Source organism: Pseudorasbora parva, chromosome 1 (genome assembly GCF_024679245.1).
Source record: "Pseudorasbora parva isolate DD20220531a chromosome 1, ASM2467924v1, whole genome shotgun sequence".
NCBI classification, from domain to species: Eukaryota; Metazoa; Chordata; class Actinopteri; order Cypriniformes; family Gobionidae; genus Pseudorasbora; species Pseudorasbora parva.
Genome location: NC_090172.1, coordinates 62682971 through 62699364, shown reverse-complemented (window position 1 = coordinate 62699364; position 16394 = coordinate 62682971). Strand labels below are relative to the sequence as shown.

Here is a 16394-nt window from a genome sequence, read left to right as displayed (position 1 = left end):
TATTCTTATTCCCTCTGAGTGCAAGGTCTTTATGTTGCTTATGAGAATCAGTGAGGTGATCCCCACTGTGTACTGCCACAAAAGCCCGACGTAACACCGCTGCCTTTTCTTTGTCAGACACTACCATATTTCCACCATCAATCAGACCTGGAATTTTAACAGCTTTCCTTTTCCACTCATTCTCTTAAACATAGACCATATCCCCTAACTCTACTCCTCTACCAATGGTGGAACAGAACTCTCTCTGATTACTATATTTAGTATATTAAATTATCCTACATGCCACTGCTCTTTTCCTTTAATATTCCATAACATTCTCTAGTTACAGATTCTTCTTCAATATTCTAAACGCCTGGTTTCGCTCTTTTACTGCTCTACTACGTTCCTCATTCCCCCAAGGAACTACTTTCTTCCTACTATTTGTTGTTCTTTTTGGAATGCTCAAAATTGCTGCATTTAAAATATGTTCAGTAATTTGCTTTGTGGATTCCTCTATGTCTCCTTCTAACGTAACCAATTTGACTGACTTCTCACAGTATGCCCTAAAATGTTCCCAGTCTGCTTTCTCAAAACACCATCTGTTTATTGTACTTTCTTCTTATATATATATATATATATATACATTTGTATTTATTATAGTGAGAATTGGGAAGAGGTCACTTCCTAAAGTAGTATCATTCTTGACATACCACTCACATATTTTAACTAAATTATCTGACACCAAAGTGAGATCCAAACATGAAGTATTACCCCTGTTCACATCTATTCTTGTACCCTGTCCATTATTAATGCAGACCAATGATATTTCTTCCACCATTTCCTCAACTATGTGTAGCCCTGAATGTTTGTTGCCCCTTTAAAGCAGCACTTGGCAACTTTTGCTCTCAGGGTCCCCCTACAGTTGGGAAAAAATAATGCCCTCAACTACTGTCGTAAGATCTGTCCTCCTACAACAGGGGATGCCATTGCGCGTGCATTTGTTGACATGACAACCCTGATAGCCCTGAACTAGTGATGCGCGGGTCGTCTCATAACCCGTGGACCCCGTATGTCTATTTAATGGTCGCGGGTGCGGGGCGGGTTGTAAAAATATACAGTGGTGCGGGGCGGGCCAAATAACTTCATAAAAGCAGCGCCGCGGGTTGGTGCAGCACTAACAGTTCCCCTGAACACTGCAGGAGGAGTTCACATGCAGGTGTTCTTCTGGCGGCGCGTGTGAAATGTCTTCATCCCAGGTACAGTCAGTGGCATATGTTTCAGCATGTCATATGAATATCATTTCATGGGTTTTATTTTTTTCAAACGCCAAATAATCGCTATGCTCACGTTTACAAGCCAGCGTCATTATAGTAGTCTATTGGTTAGCGTTTTACAGAATCTATATGATACTTCAGTTCAATGTTTGAGTGGTCGGTAATCACCATAACAAGCAGGACAGCATCGGTCGGGCACGCCTCCTTCAGCTCACGCCGACGAGCAAACGCTGGTCACATGTTGATCCTCGTCCTGCCTTTAATCCCATCACTTTTTCGTTTCCTCTTATTGCTTTCCTCCAACAAAACCTTTTCTTTCTTATTTGTCTGTGCTGCTTCGGACATGACTATATTATCCGACGAACAAAGTTGGGCTCGCACGTCCGAATTTAAGGAAGTGTGTGTGTTGGTGGAATATATGCCGTATATATGCCGTATATGCCGTAAAGCAGTCGAATTTTGTAGTTCTTTTTGTTCTCGGGTTACTACTCGAAACCCGAAGTTTAAAACTACGATTAATACGATACAGACCCCATCAGGCTATGGCAGACGTGTCATTCAACCTATTGTAAGTCGATGTATCATCACAAGAGTCTTGAAAATATATTATGAAGGTTGAAAAGTTGTCAACTGAAGGTTGAAAGTTGTTGTGCGCATTGAAATCTCCACACCATATTTCTTTCATGTATACTTCTCCTGCCATTTCATTTAATATGTTAATATCTAAATTTTTGCATGGATTATAGAAATTAATCAACCTAATATTTCCCTCTTTCCTTGTGCTATAGATCTCAACTATTACACACTTCATGTCTTCTGGGCAGGGAATGTCCCTATAGGCCAACCCATCCTTAAGAAAAGTGATACACCCTCCACCATTTTGATTATTAGGCCTATCAAACCTCAAACCTTCTAGAACTAAATCCTGGTATTACAAAATCTAACTGCGCTTTTAGCCAAGTCTCTTGTACACATACTACACTTGGAACAACATCTAATTCATGGATGTATTTTTTTAAATTCTTGACCATTAGCTATTAAGCTTCTGGCATTCCACTGTAATATGTGTAGTACCATGATGATTATATTAACCCTCAACTTGTGTGTTTTCTCCATTTTCAGTTACTGTTAACAATGCATCTGATCTGCTTTGACATCTCTCATGTCAAGGAATTTTCCTGCTGCTTCAACTATAGCCTTAATTCTGTCACTTTTCTTTTTAAACTGTGATGCAACATTAATAGTATAACAAATAACACCCACAAACTTGTTCACTATTAAAGTATCATCATCAACTTTACATTTGTGTTCACAACCTTTCTGAGTATGTCCTGGACACTGAACTTGTGCCTGTTTATCTTCTGTAATGTTTCTTTGTACCAACCCACTGGACTTTCTGTCATTTGGTCCTGGTTCTCTTACTTTCTTTAATGCTACTGCATAAGATACTTTATCCAAGTACCTAACGTTCTGGGCTTCTCTGGCTTCTCTCAGTACTTCACATCCTCCAAACGCAGCACTATGCTCTCCTCCACAATTACAGCATTTAACCTTTGCATCTTTTTCACATTTGCCGTACTCATGTTGACCTCCACATCTTCCTTTGCACTGCTGTACCGTGTGTCCCATTCTTTTACATTTATAGCACCTTAGAGGTTTAGGTATGTACTCTCTCACACTATAATTTATGTATCCCATTTTGACTGACCTGGGGAGGGTTCTCTCAAATTGTATTACCACAGATAACGTTTCTTTTAATAATCCATCTTGCTTAGTTTTTAGCCGTGTAGCCTCAACTGCTTTGCCTCTCTGAATCTCATTTTTGACATCTTCCGTTGACATACTTAAAGGGTCATGAAACCCCAAAATACTTTTTTTGAGATGTAAAAAGCTATGTATAGGCTGCACATCATTGAAAACACTAAGGGTACTCATTAATGGTATTCATGTATGAAAAGTTATTTTTGCATTTTTCAGAGCGATTTCTCTCTTCCGGTTTGAAAAGCTGAGTCGGAGCAACGTCACAAATGCTGACGTCAGCGTGTGTTTTCGGCCCCAGTATGGGCTGCTGAGGACATGCTCACGTCAACCAGGGTTGCCATATTGGGAGGTTTTCCGCCCAATTGGGCGGTTTAGCAATCTATTTTGCGGGCAAAAATGGGTTTGGGCGGGTGGATAAAAATTGGGCTGGTTTTGGATCAGTGCGGCGGGTTTTTTGTAGCCGAAACACCGGCACTTCAGATCCTTCTTCCTGTTACCCTCTGTTCAACAGGCAGCAGTTAAACCAAACTTTTATTATGACGGGTTGCCATGAAGACCTTTGAGTGTCTGTGTTCATATGACAGCTTACTTAAATGAAACGTTAAATTGTCATGAAGTGACAGTTTATGCATCTGTGTGTCCTCATAGTGGCACACGGCAGAGACACGCAAGTGTGTGTGTGTGTGTGTGTGTGTGTGCACGCGCAGGCTCGCATCTGCGCAGAATTTGCAGGAGTAATATTTAAATAGTAATTTGCAGTTTAATATTCACAGACACTAGTATATATTCAGCTACAGTTTGGAGCCCTGCGCTTCGAAAGCTGGGTGTACCGAATATACTCGGGAGTCGGTACAACCGGTAATACAGAAATGCTGGTATTGTCATTTTTTTTTTTTTTCACTACCAACATCGAACTATAGTAGCCTACCTGTACTTATGACAACCCTACATTTGCATGTTTACATTTACATTTGTTCATAAATAAAAAAATCTAAGTCAGTCTAAATTAGCTCACTCTGATTAGATGCAAAGTAGCCTACGTCTTGGCGAGCTACCTCCAATCAGGCCACGAGCTACTGGTAGCTCACGAGTGACATGTTGGAGACCCCTGAGCTAGAGGTCGCAGAGCTGAAGATGTTGAGGTTCTCTTTGGGAGTGACGAAGATGGATAGGATCAGGAATGAGTACATCAGAGGGACAGCACATGTGAGATGTTTTGGAGACAAAGTTAGAGAGGCCAGGTTAAAATGGTTTGAGAGGGATTTCATGGTACATCAAGCCTCCGCTCGTTAGCTGAGCAAAGGCTTCTGGTGGGTGTGTAGACTCGTAGGAGTGAGTCGAAGTATGCGGTGCTGAGCTTGTGGAAGATACATAAGCAAGAGTCAGAGCTTTGAATTTGATCCGGGCAGCGAGTGGTAGCCAATGCAGAGAGATGAAGAGGTGTGACATGAGCCCTTTTGGGTTCATTGAAGAAAAAGTTAGAGAGGCCAGGTTGAGATGGTTTGGACATGTTCAGAGGAGGGAGAGTGAATATATCGGTAAAAGGATGCTGAGGTTAGAGCAGGAGGTCAAGAGGAAGACCAAAGAGGAGGTTTACGGATATAGTGAAGGAGGACATGAAGGTAGTCGGACTGAGAGAAGAGGATAGGACTGATGGAGGCAGATGATTCACTGTGGCAACCCCTGAAGGGGACAGCCGAAAGGAAGAAGAAGAAGAAGCCTATTCTGGAGCAATAACCAGTGAGTGAACGGCTGAACGCGACTTCACGAGATGAGCATAAACAGAGAGAGAGAGAGAGAAATACGTTTGGTGCTTTTATTTCCAAAATGTTCTTATTCATGGCTGTTTTATTTCATTCATGGAAAGTTATTGTGACATGACGGATTACCTTCGTCTCTATTTTTAGTGCCAAGTTTATACTACATACATAGTATAGCATCTCATAACATGTTATGTGTATAGTACTGGCTGGTATGTTAAATAAAGTTTATTAATTAAGGGATGCAAGTCATATTACCTTTGAACACTGTTGTTGACTCATCTCCCCTCAGTCTTTTAATGGCGGACTTGTGCGTGATTCTCAAAACGTCCACAAGATGGCGGCATTTATATCTGAATCCGATATTACAAAACCAATACCCGATTAAGATAAAAGGCTTAAATATCGGGGAAACTGATATATCGGTCGATCACTAATTAAAACGTCATACACCGATGTGCAGACCGATCGCTGGCTGACTTGTAGCAGTGCATGCTGGTGAGATATTGTCCGAGAGCTGGTGTATTCTGCTTAGCTTCTTCAGAGAGACTGCACGAGCGCTGATGACCACACCGCTGTTACATTATTGGCCGATTCACCGCATGAGAAGAGAGCTTGTGTCTTTCTTATTTATTCTAAAACCTTCAGTTGCACCAATCCTCAAAAATCTTTTATTTTATTTTATTTTTGTGAGTCGGAAAGGGAGGCTGGTCAACCGCTCGGTGAGTCTAAACCACCTGCTGTTGTTCGAACTAGTCGGAGTCGAACTAGTCAAACTATTCTCGTCTCTTCATAAAATGATTGTAGATCCACTGTAGTGAGATGGGCTTTATGGGTTTTGAGGGCTTTATGGGTTTTGAGAGAGGAAATGTGGCCAATGGAGGCCTTTCTGAGCCATCGGATTTCAACACTAATATCTTAATCTGTGTTCCAAAGACGAACAATAGTCTTACGGGTCTGGAACGACATGAGGGTCAGTAATTAATGACAGAATTTACATTTTTGGGTGAACTAGCCCTTTAAGATCAAGAACACCTGAATTTGCCTCAGATTAAGTGTGCTCTACATTGAGCTCAGCCGTATTTGTGTGGCCATAGACACGTCTCTTTTACAGTTTTGTAACTGGATTTATGACATTTGTTCATCAGTTCATGTGCTATCTGACACGAGCTACGAACACATTTTCTGTAATGTATGTCTATGAATGGCGAATGAGCCGTCGGTATCTTTCCCGATCAGCAGACTGCAGCCGATGTACTTAATACTGTCTACACCACTGAAGAACTGAAACACACACGTCTTTATTAATCTTGTGTGGCCCAAACAGGCATTGTGCGAATAGTCACTCCGTTTATTTCATTTTAAGATAATGTCACAGCAGTTAAATATGAAGAATTGGAACTGACCGTGTTCTCATTCAAAATGTTTCAGGACAAATAAACCTATAGCAGCAAGCCAAGAGGTATTGATGGCAATTTGACAACATTATAGTTCATTTTTTTGGTGCATAAGAAAGAGCGTGCTCGTTAAGATAACAGCAGACAAGACAATCCAGCAAAAAATCAGTGCATAAAAAGACTGTATACAGACTGTATACTGAGATAATGCAAGTGCTACACAGTCTTTCGCGTGCATATGATACGCTCTTGGGTAGGTTGGGGATGGTGGGGTGGGGGGTTCGTACGTATAATACGCCATAAAGTGCGTTTCATAAGCACATGAAAAACCGTGAACCATATGCACACCAAAACTCATTTTGACGTATACATTCCACAAGATTGCACACTTGTACTATTTATATGCATTTTCATGAGATCGGGCTCGCAAAGCCTACCATATCTGATATGGAGAAACAGGCAAATTCTTGAGGTGTCTGCACAAAATTGACGCACTAAAAACAATACCATTTATATTAACAGACAGCAGCAATGTTTCAAACCCAAACTAAAATAAAACCGGATTAAACTTGAAAGGCTGGACATGTTTACTTCCATGCAATCCAGCTAAAAGCAGGATTTTGAGGGATCTCATTTCAAGAAATAATTAAGTCATTAATTCAGAAAAACAGAGCAAAAACTTTTTATTCATGAAAAATTCTCATAATTCTGAGATAATTAAGTCATTAATTCAGAAAAACAGAGTAGATTTTTTTTTTCTCAAGTGAATGCAATAAGCTTCCGTATTAAATAGACCTAATGTAGCTGAAAAATAAAGCACTGTTTTTGTCATATGCATTCATTTTTTGCTTATTTTTAAAAACAGATACAATTAAAAATCTATATTATAATTATAAGATTACATTTAAAAAATATTAAATAACTTGAATCATAAAATAAGATTTTGGTCATCCCACCCTGTTGAGAAGTGAAAGGTTAGTGAATGATAAGATGATGGATAATGATCTCTGTGAGGATCTTCACACTGGCATGCAGTTATTATAGCAATAACTGAAGGGAATGGGCAAAAACCAGCGCAGGAACTGCTGGCCAAGGGAATTTTTAGTAAAAAAATAAAACAATGAATATGTTCTAGTGTCATATTATTCATATTACCTGTTTTTTGTTTGTTTTTACCGTGGCATCGATTTAGTATCGGTATCGAGGTATTTTAGTCTGGTGTCATATCGAAGTCAAAAATTTGGTATCTTAATAACACTACTGGAGACTTGGAAGTAAACGCCCATGGCTAGGATTGGATAAGATTTGCATATTTAATGAGCTCAGCTCCTGTCAGTTCAGTTCACATGAGGGAGGGGTTATTTGAAAGCGGCAACCGGACTGATTCAGGTACGTCTTTATCAAACAAACATAATGATTTATTTCTCATCTACCCGCGATTGATTGGACTATTATTTTTATATTACATAGCCCGCATGATCGGACGATATAAGCGCAAACCGTGCGCACACACATACACGTGCGCGAGCGCGCCCTTCAAATGTCACGTCAAGAGAGAGAGAACCGCAGAACAAAAGGAATATTAGGAGATTCATCGGCCTGCCCACGGGCTTCCATTTTGGTAGCCCATCAGAAAAAACACACAGCCCTAGCTGGGACATTGGGCTTTGCGAGCCCTTGTCCATACATGTCTGAGTCCAGCATGCTAAAGGTCTGTTAGACACACACACATAATCAAAACGATCTATAACATGCAATACTATTACATATTGAGGCAACGTGGGGGAGAGGACGCTGGCGTTGTCTGTTCGCAGCTTCTCCACCCACAACAAATCATGTTAATGTACTATTAGATTTACATTTTATTTTATTTCCTTATGTTTGTGACTAGTCTAACAGTCAGAGTTACAATTGGGACTGTTGCTGATTGCTGGCAGCCACTGAGAGGTCGTTGTTCGTCGTTTCGCCGTTTTCAACCGCTTCTCTAATGTTTACGTTTGAATTGCTGCGGTTGGTTTCTGGTTTGGAGGACATTTGATGTTTCTCGCCGCGGGTGCTCACTGGTGGTCTCCCTTGGGCTTAAGCTGCATGGTGGCTGAAGTTTGCACCGGGCTAGCGTCATCCGGGCTCTCGTCGGCGGCGTCCGGCATGATGTTGGGATGTTCTGCTTCTCGGCTGCGCCGCTGTTCCGTCCTGCATTGCGACCGTGGAGCGACATCTGCGCCGGCCCCGGTGTGTCCACAGAAGTGCCCGGAGGAATGTTCTGCCTCTTGCATGGTGCTGCAGCGATCCCCATCGTTTGAATCATCATGAAGAAGACCCATCATCTGGTCTTCAGCTGTCGTGCCTCGGCGATGTCATCGGGACACTGCCGCTGGGAGAAATCTGAAACATGGAGTGGACCACAGTGTGCTGCGGAGCTAACAGAGACTTCCACCATCAGCTCTGTTTCTGTTCACCATCAGCTCTGTTTCTGTTCACCATCAGCTCTGTTTCTGTTCACCATCAGCCCTGTTTCTGTTCACCATCAGCTCTGTTTCTGTTCACCATCAGCTCTGTTTCTGTTCACCATCAGCCCTGTTTCTGTTCACCATCAGCTCTGTTTCTGTTCACCATCAGCTCTGTTTCTGTTCACCATCAGCCCTGTTTCTGTTCACCATCAGCCCTGTTTCTGTTCACCATCAGCTCTGTTTCTGTTCACCATCAGCCCTGTTTCTGTTCACCATCAGCTCTGTTTCTGTTCACCATCAGCTCTGTTTCTGTTCACCATCAGCCCTGTTTCTGTTCACCATCAGCTCTGTTTCTGTTCACCATCAGCTCTGTTTCTGTTCACCATCAGCTCTGTTTCTGTTCACCATCAGCTCTGTTTCTGTTCACCATCAGCTCTGTTTCTGTTTTGTTTTCTGTGTTGGTTGATTGTTTGTAGTATTCTATATTTTTACTTGTTATTCATTTTTTGTTGTTACCCCCCCCCCCCCCCCCCTTTGTTGCACTTTGAGATTCTTCGGAATGAAAAGTGCATTATAAATAAAATCTATTATTATTATTATTACATATAAAAAACACATATTACTCACATAAGTATGCTGCAACATTCCTCCTGTCGGATCCAATATAGAAGAATAGCATTGTGACTGAGATTAGTTTACAAACAATCCCGCGGTGAAATAAGTGAACATGTCTTCCCCACGTGAGCTGGAACTTCATTAGAAATAAAGTTCAACCACTCATTCCTAATATTAGGATCCGATGGAAGCTTATGCAGCAACTGTTCTTCCACAACCAGGAATAGTGCAGTGTCTTGCTATAATCTTCAGCTTTTTAATTGCTGCTGCTTGCGTGATCCCGGTGTCGGGATGGCGGGGCTACTGAACCTCACACACTTATTATTCTGTAGAGTCGTGTTCACTGACGTCAGTAGAAGCACAGTTGCTGAGCCTGGTGTCTATAAAAGCTTTTCTTTGACTAACGAGGACGTTTTCAACTCTGAAACTTACAGGATATTCTTATATTACCACAACCTTATATATCAAACGATCAAGGGAAAGTTGATTCCTCAATTCATCATCCTTTTATTGCCATAAGAGGGTTTTTTACTGGCACAAGCTGTTAGATCTTAAAAACGTAAATCTGGCCCTTGAAGTTAAAATACTTCAGCTTTAATGGGTATTTTCAGACGTCTGCATTCAGTTTCAGTGTTTTGCTTCATCAAATAGTTTTGAACAAAAGAACAGAGAGAATTAAACAGAACAATCCCTCAAAAGAGGAGTGAGAACCAAAACATCTGCGAGTGAAAGACTCTTGTGTGATCGTGATCATGTAGAGAGAGTTTAGGAGGGCGATAATACTCAACTCACCCGTCACAGAGAGAGAAACAGCAGAGCCTTCTAGTGATGAAACTGATCTTCCATTAATGTGTCCTTTACACCAGTACTGACCCCGATCAGATGTAAGAGCTTTACCAATACTGAGAGTGTCTCCGTCTACAGTGTAACGCTCAGACGTCTGTAACTTTACTCTGTCTTTATACCACTCATATCTCCACTCATATCTCCAGTCACTGTGATGAGACTTTATCACACACTTCAGATTGACTGTCTCTCCAGTGAACACAGATCTGGCTGGAGTCACAGTCACTGTAGATGTGGGTAAAGCTGAGAAGAAACACAAACACAAAGTGACTCAAACAGCAAAAAATGTAAAATAATATATATATATATTTTGTAAATGTTACAAAACTCAAAGTTCAGGGGACTACAGAAGAAAAATAGCCACTTTGCTTATTCTGTCTTTGTTACTCATGTTTGTTCATGTGTGTTTTTATGAAATTGCATTGTCCCTTTACAAATAAATTAATCTTTTTTTTTTTAAAATGGAGACGTCCATAACATTGAGATGTCCTTTTACATGATGAGCCCGAATCCCTCATTAAACACAAGATGTGAGTCTGTCGACTGTCTCTGCGAGACTTCACAGAACTAGTTTCTATTCACACATCACAGATTCACTGATCACTGTAATGTGAGCCTTTACCTGCATGTCACGAAATCATTAACCAACATCAGAGATCCGTGAACATGACTATTGCTGTGTCTCATTTTGTTAAATTTCGAAGGCTGGTCCTCCGGAGGACCCGTCCTGTGTAGGATGCAATATACGGAGTGTCCTCAATCAGAATTAAACGAGACGTCCTTCGTAGGACACACAGGCAGGAAGTATCACATTGCTATGCCAACACACCAGTAATATGAATGAAAATTATCTATAACTTAAAAATTACTATGAAATGTTTCTTGTCTTGACAGCAATGTACTGTTCTAAATGTTTAAAAAGCACTAAAGCGTTGTAATCCTGTTAATGACAACTATCTGTTTGAGGTAATAGAGCTTAAAAAATGCAGTTTATTCATATAATATAAAAAAATAAATATGACTGTTGTTAACGGAGACGCAAAGAATTGTGGGTTATCTCCAGCCGTGAAGGCTACACCTCATGCACACTCCGAAGTCCTCTGAAAGAAGGACGCATTCGAAGTGTCCTTCTCACTTTTTTGAAATGAGATGGCCTTATGACGTATGCACCCTTCAAATGCGACCTCCGGAGGACGCAGCCTTCTGAAATGAGACACAGCCAATGTGTTATTAAATATTTGAAATATTGACTTTAAATCTCAGAGGGACTTCATGAAAATACTTTAGATATTCAGCTGATGAAAAATATTCAGGAGACCTTACAGAAACACACAGCACTGCATCAATAAAGAATAACGACTAAAGGCTCCATTACTGTATAATAACTATAATCACAACTATAATTATAACGATTTCAAAACTGTCTGAAGAGAAGAGTCACACCACACCATACTGATGACGACTCATTAAAATGAGCGATTTATTATTATTTTTTTCTGCTGATGAAAAATAAAAAACATCGACAGCCGATCAGAATCCATTCATCTTTAAAGAGCTCACAGCATTAAAGTGTCAGATGACAAAACTGCAGCGCAGGATAAAGTCTTCAGCTACAATTATTGATTTTAAAAGATCATTAGACAGATGTGAATATGAAGACTCACCTGATACAGTCAGTGTAAGAGCATCACTGATGTGTGATGTCTGTGAGTCTGATCTCTCTCCTCTACAGCTGAATTCACCACTGTAGAGATACACACCACGGAGATACACACCAGCTGTGAATCTGAACTCTGCTGTTGTTGATGTATAGACAGGTCGTCCATCTCTAAACCAGCTGTATGTCCACTGAGTGTCTCCTCCTCCCGGTATGACACATGTGAGAGTGACTGTCTCTCCTCTGAACACTCGCTGATCCGGCTTCACCTTCACTACAGGTTTTGGTCTCTCTGTATTAATACATGAGAAAATATATATGAGAAAAACACTGCATTAAATGAAAGATCTAGTTTTTTTGTTTGTTTTTATTACGTACAAGTGTTCAAAATATTATTTAAAAATAAATTGAACAAATAAATAAAGCATTGATATTGATATCTGTATGTTCTTTTGTATTGACATAAACTCTAAAAGTAATTCAGGGCCGGAGGCTGTGATGGATGAGGCTGGTTCCTCCAGGGGGAGCCCTCACCACTACCTGTTTCTTCTGTGGTTACTTCCTGTACGTATAAACAGCCATGCTTTGCTTTGATACTTTGTAAAGTATTGGCAGTTCTTTCACTGCCTAACTGAGCAGTTTTTCCATTGCCTGTTCCATCGCCTTCCTTGATCATTGTGCTTTTCTTGTTGGATCACTGTTCTTGCTTTATTTGCCGGGTTGGACTGAAGGGACGGCAAATGAAGCCTCGAGCACTGAGGATTGCCCTGATTATTTTGGAAAAAGATTCAAAGCCATCTGGTGTTTATAAAAAAGACGCCTCTGTTTAAATGTCACAACACTATTGGACTGATTCTTTGACTCATCCACTACGTCTCTGCCTTGTCTTTTGGATTTGTTTACTGATTTTTATTCAACTTTCTGCATTTGGACGCTACCTGCGCCTCCATGTCGAATCTTTCACAGCTAAGATAAAAATTTAATTTAATGATTTATTTAGGGCTATTGTCTGATTTCACATATAACTACCGGTTTTCTGTTAGAAAAGACGATCAGGTCGGGTACAAGTTATTTCAAAACATTTCAGCCGGCTCTAATGTGATTCAGATTTTTGGATGCTGTGGAAGTTTTAGCAGAACTTGACTGCCACTCCAGTTTAGCGTTTAATGTTGTCTCTGCAGTCAAAAAGACAACGTTAACAATGGCTACTTTCTTTATTTTAATTTAATTCATTTATCACTCAGGGTTGCCTAATTTAACTATTTGTAGTTATTTTACACATTTGCTCTGCATCTTGTGATTTGAGTTTTACTTATTATGGGGGGGGGGGGGGGGGGGGGGGTATTAATGTTGGGCTGTACATGTGCATGCTCGCTCTGGAAATGTAATCGATTTATTAGATTTGCTGACATGTGAGACATCCTGTCTGCAGTTTGTAATAATTTGATGCGTGTGCTTGTATTTCTTAAGCAGCCATTGATCAATCGATCGACCACAGTAAACATCATCTATTTTGTGCTGTTTTATGCGTTTGCGACATGGTGTGCTATTATACACCAGCGCAACGCAACGGCAGGCACAACGCAAGCGTTTTTTGCTAGTTTCAGCCCGACGCAGTTATCATTTTTATGTCCAGTGCCACGTTTTTAAATAGCAAATTGCAGTAATGAATACTATAAGGATCATATATGCTGCAAAAACCACATATACAAATTCCACAATATTAATATATTTTCAATCATATATGTCCCACACTGTAAAAAAAGAAAAAAAAAAGAAAAAAATTCTGGATTGTGTTAAATACAACCCCTGCAAATCAGTGAGATTTAACTTTAGTAAATTAATTAACAAGTAAAACGAATAAAATAAAAATGGGTAATCCTAACGCAAAAAAAATATTTCCTTATATATGTGAATGATAAATATATTAAATTATTTAACTGCATATTAAAAATATACAGGATGAATATATTACAATATTTAATAATACATGAGGAATTGCTGCTTTCAATTTGTAAAATGTGACAATATATTTACTTATATATCATAATGTATGTCATTTTATTTGATGTGTATGTGATTATATATATATATATATATATATATATATATATATATATATATATATATATATATATATATATATATATATATATATATATATATATATATATATACATATATACACACACACACACATACAGTTAACAATAACACAAGTCAAGCACACCGGCATGTTCCTAAATATTTAGCAAAGAGCTATAACTGCTGAAAAGTGCACAGACATTAGTTTTAATAAAAGTAACAAAGTTTTATTGGTTTTTGGCCAAACGTCAACCTCACTATATCCACTATCTCAACCTATCTCCCTCTATTAAATTGAGCAAAAACACATGAAATAATAATTAATTTTAACATTTAGCCTCCGTTAAACCAGACGTAAAGCATGATGGGAAGTAGAAATGTGTTGTAACTCATTCTGTAAAAGTGTTTGTGTGTGTACATGCATTCACATTAATATGGGAAATCTTTGAGACATATGACTTCATTAGTTAACATGTTAATTCATTATTACCAAACTGACAATGATAAACACTTATAAAGAATTAATTATTCTAAGTAATGTTAATTTCTTAGTTACTGTTTAATAACATTACAATCAAAATCAAAATAACTTTTTTAATGGACCTAAGATAAAACTAACATTGATCAGTATTTCTTAACTAACATTACCAAAAACATTATACTTTCTGTACCAAATGTAGCCTTTGCTCCGTCTTAGTTTATGCATTAAATAATGAGACCTTATTGTAATTTGTTACCTGTTGTTCTTTATAGCCTAATTCTTGTGCACTTTAATCTGTTTGAAAATTTTACTTTTACAGCTCTGAAAAAAAATCAAGAGACCACACATAACATTGAGTTCTCTTAATTTTTTTTTCCAGAGCTGTATATATTTGGTGCATTATTGTACATTGTAAAAAAAGTCCGTAAAAATACAGTATAATACTGTATTATCTTGAAGGAATTTTCCGTATTTGTGTTTTACAGGTGTTTTTCCGTATTTTTAATTGCGCATGCATTGTGGGAGCAAGAACCTCAGTCGGCGGGAAACGCATGAGAAACAAATTTCTTTACACAGGTTAATCGCCATTACATGCACGGATCACCATCACGTTTCAGTCAGATTTTGGAGTAGGATAAACCTCCCGCTTCTGTGTTAAACATTAAGAATTGTATTTTGTTTCTGTTCTTTTTCATACATTTGTCACAACCTGTTTTAAAGCGTTCATTTTGTATTTTAGGTGCTATCTGACTCATCTGTCAGACCCGTCATATTAACCGTCTTGTAAGTTACATTCTCAAATTTAGCTGATATTTGTGAAGATGCTCTGAATGTATTTGTTACTGTTCCCTCGCTGTTTTATTTATTGAATTATCAACTTATATTTGTTGTTGGTGTCGTTTAAACGTTATGTAACGTTAGTACCGTTATTGTTCCAAGCTAGGCATAACATTAACTTATGTTGTACCAACGTTAATTAGCAGCTGTGGAAAATGAAATTTAACGTTACTCTAAGTTGTGGGTATTGGACAGTTAGTGCTTTCATCGCACGATTTATGAAATGTATTTATATTCACCGGAGTGAGCATGTGGTTTACAGATGTTAGCTTTACTAACATTACATTTTAAACGAAGCGCGCTATCGCGTTGAGCGTGATTAACGTTAGGTGCTACAATATGAAGATGTAAAAGGGCGTGTGTCTCTCTTGAGTAGTTCAAAACTTGTTTACACATTAAATAGATATAAAACTATTCCAGTGCTAGAAGAGGATTAATTCAGTAGGCTAGCCTATCACACGCCCCGCTGTTACACACAGGGCTCGCGCGCGCGCACACCGAGGGAGAGGGGTGCGTTTCCGATAGCTCGCATCCCCAGTGCACTTGAATGGACACATAAGTTATACGGTATGCCAGAGGTGGGACAAAGTCATTGTTATGCAAGTCACAAGTAAGTCTCAAGTCTTTGCCCTCGAGTCCCGAGTCAAGTCGAGTCAAAGATGAGTCAAGTCTCGAGTCGAGTCAGAAGTCAAAGCCAACAAGTCTCAAGTCGAGTCCAAAGTCCTACCATTTTAGTTTCGAGTCACTTCAAGTCATCTTACCACAAAAATAAAAATTATACAAATTATGTATGTCTGTAAGATTTGTATTTATTTAAACCTCTTTTTATACAATGACATTAAGCAAATACAGTAAAAAAACAGAAAATGTAAATTTTCACAGAAAATGCTTGTATTTCAACAGCATATTGCACTAGAACAATGCACAGCAGCTTCAGTCCTGTATTGTGTTGACCTCACAGGGTATTCTCACAAAAATGCATATAAATAGTACGAGTGTGCAATGTCGTGGAATGTATACGCCAAAACTCATTTTGGCGTGTCTATGGCACGCTGTTTTTCGCGTGCATATGATACGCATTTTATGGCGTATTATACATACGAACCCCCCACCCCACCACCCTAAACCTACCCAAGCGTGTGTCATATATACGCCATAAAGTGCGTATCATATGCACGCGAAAAACAGCGTATCATATGCACGCCAAAATGAGTTTTGGCGTGTACATTCCACGACATTGTACTATTTATAC

The 16394-nt window shown here is 39.1% G+C and overlaps 1 protein-coding gene across 1 annotated transcript in view; it reads right to left on the bottom strand.

Moving 5' to 3' along the window:
• Nucleotides 1–16394, bottom strand: part of LOC137071433 (Fc receptor-like protein 5) — a 101332-nt gene that overhangs the window by 45341 nt on the left and 39597 nt on the right. Inside the window, exon 4 of the mRNA XM_067439477.1 lies at nucleotides 11747–12031. Within this exon, the coding sequence (XP_067295578.1) occupies nucleotides 11747–12031 (285 nt within the window). The remainder of the gene's footprint in view (nucleotides 1–11746; nucleotides 12032–16394) is intronic.